General features: G+C 42.2%; 1 protein-coding gene and 1 non-coding gene across 2 annotated transcripts; one reads left to right on the forward strand and one right to left on the reverse strand.

The window, feature by feature from the left end:
• Positions 1–1,509: 1,509 nt before the first annotated feature.
• trnal-uag (transfer RNA leucine (anticodon UAG)) lies at positions 1,510–1,591 on the reverse strand. Its single transcript has one exon. It is a non-coding gene; the product is annotated as a tRNA-Leu (tRNA).
• Positions 1,592–2,211: 620 nt separating this feature from the next.
• Positions 2,212–4,466, forward strand: LOC147254502 (uncharacterized). Its single transcript, XM_086215154.1, has 3 exons — positions 2,212–2,908; positions 3,340–3,781; positions 3,907–4,466. The coding sequence occupies exons 1-3, from the start codon at positions 2,792–2,794 to the stop codon at positions 4,431–4,433; spliced, it is 1,086 nt and encodes a 361-aa protein (XP_086071280.1). The 5' UTR covers positions 2,212–2,791; the 3' UTR covers positions 4,434–4,466.
• The last annotated feature ends 1,723 nt before the right edge of the window (positions 4,467–6,189 follow it).

Below are 6,189 nucleotides of genomic sequence, written 5' to 3' on the forward strand. Positions count from 1 at the left end.
ACTTTGATCTGGAGACTCTGAAATCAGCTGATCTGATCCACATTCTAATTGTTCCTTTCCCTCTTTAGGATTCATGGAGAATAGCAGTGTATATAATAATGTACATACAACCTTGCAGTATCTTTCCAAAGCTTTTGGTATTTCATCTTGTTTCTACTTGTAGTTTTAGTGTCTGGATCTTTTCTTTTTATATCCTGCTGTCTGCTCTTTGCTTTTGGAGCTTCCTTCCCAGCAACTACCAAGCCTCCTAGGTACTGTAGGAAACATGGTCAAGTTCTTCTCACTTTTCCAGTAACGTCCTGCTCACATTGGTCGATCTTCATTTTGACTCCTCCCACTGCCACAATGACCAGCCTTTATACACTTGGTGACTGGGGCCCTGGTTGCTGCAGGCCTCAACACCAGCCTGTGGTTGTGAGCAGGGCAGAACAGAACTAACAATATCTCCCATGCAGGACCTGGGTCAGATCCCGGTGCCAGCTGGGGCACCACTTTAACCTTGACGCCCTGGAAGATCTTCTCCATGAACTCGCCTTTTTGGTTCCATCAAGGCCTGTGAGGATGGTGAAGAGTGATCCACAACCAGGCAGCACAGTCAGCAGCAGCCATTTTGTTCCACTAGAATCAAGTATGATAGTGAAAGACTGGTGAGTACTTGTTAACTAACACTTCCTGTTTTTATTGCTATTCTTCCATGAATGTGCTCATGTTGGCTTGTCCTCAACCAAAGTTTCAAAGCCATGATGACATCCTTCATTAACAATCAGACTTATTTTTTCTCTATTTGGACAAATAAGGTTTCAACTGACACGGCTGGCCAACGTCCTGGAGTTGATTCAGCCTGTAGAACCAGGTGCTGGTTCCTTCTTTTACCAGGCAGGAACGGGCAGCAGATCCAAGATCAGTAGGTGCAGATGTCTGCTTTGACTGGTAGGAGGAAAGAGAGCAGGAGAGCTGGTTAGAGACAAAGACAGATAATGAAGAAGGAGTGCTGTATTCTGCTAGCACATGCTAGTCACAGTCATAGATAATGAGTCTCAGCAGGTCAAGATTCATCACTTATCTCAGAAGATAATTGGACGTTCACTGGCAGACTATGAATGTTTGTAGGTCAGAGGTGAAAAGAGTACAAGTGCACCTGTTGTGTGTGATGGGGCACTAACATGCAAGAAGTTGTCATACATTTTGAGTGAAACAGTGTGAAAATTCAATTAAAAAATTAAAACGATTTAATTCTGTGTTTAACTACCAGGCCTCTGGAAATCATTTGCCAAAAATTATTTAATTAACAATGAGGCCTCTGTAATTAAACCCAAGGAACAACTGACTACCTCACCATTGACTTCACACTGATAACCAGGAGGTAACGTGGTAGTCAGAGCAGCGATGCTCAGGTCTGTGGACTCAGAGGAGGATTCTTCTTTTGGTCACAGGTTTGAAAATACCAATGGAAGAGAGAGGAGAGGCAGTTAGAGACCTGCCACACCTCTCCAGTGACCTGGGACATGATGGAAGTGGTGGGATTTGAACCCACGCCTCCTCAGAGACTGGAGCCTAAATCCAGCGCCTTAGACCGCTCAGCCACACTACCTCACTGTGCAATTCAGCGAGTTGGTCTGCTAAAGGCATGTTGAAGAGGAAGTAACATAATGCTATAAAACTTATACTGAAGGGGGACTCCTTCCCTCCACGGTCATGGGAAGTTATGACAGCGCCGCTAGAAGCAGCCAGGAAAGAAATGGTAAAAGGACTCAATTTGTACAGCGCCTTTCACCCTCAGCAGCACTCAAGGAGCTGAACAATGTCCTCTCATTCACACACACTCACACACTGATGCTGAAGGCTGCCATGCAAGGAGCCAATCTACTCATCGGGAGCAATTCGGGGTTCAGTATCTTACTCAAGGACACTTTGACATGGTCACCGGGGGAAATGAGGATCAAACCAGCCACCCTTTGGTTGACAGATGGCCATGCTACTCCTGAGTCATGTGACCTGGATAAGATGGTGAACTACAGCTGATCACCATACTAGCAAACCCCCTTTTGTTTGGTTTGGTTGTTGTTTAGTGACTGTGGATGGATACACAGGAGAAGTTGTGCATAAATTTGTGTTCCCTGTCCATTTGAATATATGCAGGAGTATGAGGTGGAAATAACACTTGTAGGAGAATGAGAGGTAAGTCTCAGCACTATGACCTGTGCTGACAGTAAAACATGTCAGCCCACATAACAAAGATGGCAGTCATCTGGGAAAGCAAGTACACCACACATACACATGGTACAGAGACGCCACACACAGACAGCCAAGGTCCAAGATAAGTGTAATCAGCAGAGGTGACAAGTAACGAAGTAGAAATACTTCGTTACTGTACTTAGGCAGATTTTTCAGGTATCCGACTTTACTTGAGTATTTATTTTTCTGACGACTTTTTACTTTTACTCCCGACATTGATACATAACAATATGTACTTTCTACTCCTTACATTTTAAAAACAGGCTCGTTACTTTTTTAACCTCCATAGATGATGACACAGCGTAAAAGACGTGACTAACGAGAGAGGGAAAGTCAACTAATGAAGAAGACGGAGGGACAGGTAACCGTGGGAAGGAGTCGAGTCAGTGAGTGGACAGTTAGGGAGAGAACCCAGAACAGCAGCGCATGGAGGCAAGAAATATTTCTTGCATGGAAGAAGGAAGTGAATCAGGCAGTATAGCCAATGGCGACGCTTCAGAAGATTCAGAGAAGCAAGACATTTCCCATCCATGGCCTTACTTAAGAGAATTATTCTATGTTGTCGGCTCCAAAAAGGACTCATGGCGAATGCAAATGTGTCTTGTGTCAACCTAAAAACCACAAGCTCCGTGCGCTCAAGAATTCTCCGTCAAATCTGAAAAAACACATACAGGTAAGGATGAATTTCTGTTGTTATCCTCATCTATTTGAGGATTTTTTGAGTCCGTTTTCTACATTAGCAACGCTGTTGGGGTACACATGTTTTAACACTAGCTAGTTCTCGGTTAAAAAAACAACAACAACCCAATAACCCCCAGTTTATTACTACTGTGGCTGTGCCATTGATGTGAGACATTACTTTTCAGGGCCATCTACCAGAAAGGTTTAGGCGTTGAATGGTAGTTTGGGTTAAAATAAATACATTTTCTGCTAGAAAAGGGCATCTATGCTGAGAGCCCTGAAGGCTTGTGTGCCACTATTTGTGGACTCCCCATTAAACCTGTTAAACATTTATATAACAACCGTAATTCTGTCAGGTTAACCACGTGACCAAATGTCTTGTGTGTGTGTCTGTGTCTCATATGTGTGTATTGTCAATCCCAGAAAAAGCACGTAAATCCCCTGGAGAGATACAAAAACCTCACTGCACCTACTTTGAAGAGGAAGTCCACCTCAGATGAAGGCCCATCCAAGCAGCTTAAACTGTGGGAAACCAAAAGAGTGTCACAGAGAAGTGTGGATGAAGCCATACTGAACTTTGTCATTCAAGGTCTGCACCCTCTCAGTATTGTCCAACAGCAGGGTTTTAAAACTCTAGTCCACCACCTGCAACCGGATGTGGTTGTAATGTCCCGAGGCACCATGAAAAACAAAATTGAGACAGTAACACTGGAAATGAAGAAGAATCTCAAGGCTGCTATGAGTGAGGTCGAATTCATTGCTACCACTACTGATTGCTGGACAGCACACAGACGGAGTTTCCTCGGAGTCACAGCACACTGGATAGAACCTGAAACAATGGGGAGATGCTCTGCTGCATTAGCATGTAAACAGCTCAAAGGGTCACACACATTTTCTGCACTTGCTGGTGCCCTAAATAACATTCCGAGTACAACATCGGTGACAAGATTGTGCGTACAACCACTGATAATGGTTTCAATTTTATCAAAGCTTTTCGAGTCTATGGAGAGCTGGATGAAAATAATAACCAGATTCCAGCAGAAGAGGCAAGGCCAAGTGAATCAGCAGAAAGAGAGAACAGTGAAGGAGAGGAAGAGGAGGAAAACACTGACCATCTTGAGTTTGTTGAAGCAGGAACCTTGTTGGAAGAAGATGATGGCCTGGAATACCAACTGCCAAGGCATCATCGCTGTGCCTGTCACCTTCTGAACCTGGTGTCAACAGTTGATGTTTCAGAGGCAAATTCCAATGCCATCTACAAGCAAATCTCTCGTTCAACATTTTCAAAGTGCTGGAGTCTATGGAACAAAAGTGGAAGATCCACTACAACTGCTGTGATAATTGAAGAAAAATGCAAACTCCAACTCTTGAGGCCGAATGAGACGAGGTGGAATTCTCTTTTCCTGGCCGTGGAAAGGATTGTGAGGATCATGAGAGAACAAGGAGAAGGAGCCGTTACAGCTGTGTGCGGTGTGCTAAAAATTCCAGTGTTAGTAGCTTACATTTTCACACCTTAGCGACTGCTATTAATTAGTTAATATTGATTCCTTTACACGTCTGCATGTGCACAATATACAAAAGTCACATGTTATATTTTTGACTTTTTATAACCACCATTATGTTGTGTTTTAAACATTGTTTCCTGATAGGTTCACTCCTGCTGAGATTGCTTTTCTCGCAGAATATGTGAAGACAATGAGCCCATTTGCAAAGGCGGTTAATGTTCTTCAGGGAGAGGCCAATGTGCAGATGGGATGGCTTGTACCCACAATAACACTTCTCAAGACTAAGCTACGGAACCTTCGACTTTCCTCCAAGTTCTGTGTGCCTTTAGTAGATGCTCTTCAAGCAGGGCTTGACAGGCGATTTGGGAAGATGCTTGCTGATCCAGAGCTGATTGCTGCGGCCATTCTCGTCCCCAAATTCAAGACATGCTGGACAAGTGATGACTACACCCTAAAACTTGGTATGTATTAAAACATTTGCTAATGAGATAATGGGGAACATTTTTGAAGATGAATTATTCATAACATACTGGCTAATTGTCATACAGTAACAATTGAAAGTCACATTCACTTTCAACAAATAACAATCCAATGCTAAAAGTGCTGATATTTTTTAAAAAATCCTTTTAAAAAGGTAGTTTTGTGTTCTTTAGGCCTGGACTTCATCAAAAGTCATCTGAAGGAGCAGCCTACGGTGCATCCGAGTGACACTTCCCATTCTTCAGAGGAGGAAGACTTCTTTTCCCCCATCAAGCAGGGACATGTTCAACAAAACTCCAAGCAGCTCGATTCCTACATGGCATGCCCAGATGATACCATGGATGTCCTGAAATCTTTCCCAGCAGTCTGCAACTTATCACTGAAGCTCAACACACCCCTTCCTGCCTCAGCAGCATGTGAGAGGCTTTTTAGCACTGCAGGACTGATTTTCAGACCCAAAAGGGCATGCCTTGATTCAAAGAACTTTGAGAACCAGCTTCTGCTGAGGCTGAATAAAAGATTTTGGTAGTCTTGTAGAGATGAGTGAATTTCTCACAAAAGAAAAACAGACTTGATTAGACTTGAAGTTTCCATGTTGATCATAATGTTTCAAGCTCTTTTGCTGAAATGGAAGTCTGGGTTTGCATATTGCTGTAAAGTAAGGCATCAAACTGCTAGTTTTTTGATAAGTAAAAGATACACATTCTGTTAAAAGTAACTCATGGTTCGGTGAGTACTTAGACTTGTGTTACATACAGCTGACATAATCTCACAGTGTGATAACAGTGTAATAAATTCCATGGGTTCATATTCATTCCTTGGTTACATCTGTTGTAGAGATATATGACAGAAGCAGTTGATTTGTTTTATTGTAAACAACAGAGCAAAACAGGAGAACCTGATTAATCTGTTATATGTTAAGCTAAAATATGTATTGTTTACTTTAAAGTCATAATCCACTTTGGATGCATTCATTGCCTTGTGTGTATAATGCTTGTACCCATTACATATGTGTTGTGGGGGCCATAGTTCAGTGTGTTTTCAATACAGAGAAAAGGAAAAGGGTAGAAAATGACATTAATCTTTTGTTATTTACGTGTAAACATCCAATTTGGCTTACTGGTCATAACTATTACTATTACGTTTTCTGACTTGTCTTCTGACTTTTTTCATTTTACAAAATGATCAATGGATGTATTGTGTTTCATTGATGGCAAAAAGTTATTTTTACTTTTTTACTTAAGTACATTTCAGAGCCTGTACTTTCTTACTTTTACTTGAGTAAAGG

The sequence above is a fragment of the Aulostomus chinensis genome, chromosome 10, assembly GCF_037954235.1.
Source record: "Aulostomus chinensis isolate RoL2024-O1b breed Wild chromosome 10, RoL_Achi_v1.0, whole genome shotgun sequence".
NCBI classification, from domain to species: Eukaryota; Metazoa; Chordata; class Actinopteri; order Syngnathiformes; family Aulostomidae; genus Aulostomus; species Aulostomus chinensis.

Bases quoted from the DNA above. Each gene is read 5' to 3' on its own strand.
- LOC147254502 (XM_086215154.1), top strand. From the start codon at position 2,792: ATGTTGTCGGCTCCAAAAAGGACTCATGGCGAATGCAAATGTGTCTTG. The intron at 2,909-3,339 runs GTAAGGATGAAT...TGTCAATCCCAG, and splicing joins ATCTGAAAAAACACATACAG to AAAAAGCACGTAAATCCCCT. The intron at 3,782-3,906 runs GTAAACAGCTCA...ATTTTATCAAAG, and splicing joins ATGCTCTGCTGCATTAGCAT to CTTTTCGAGTCTATGGAGAG.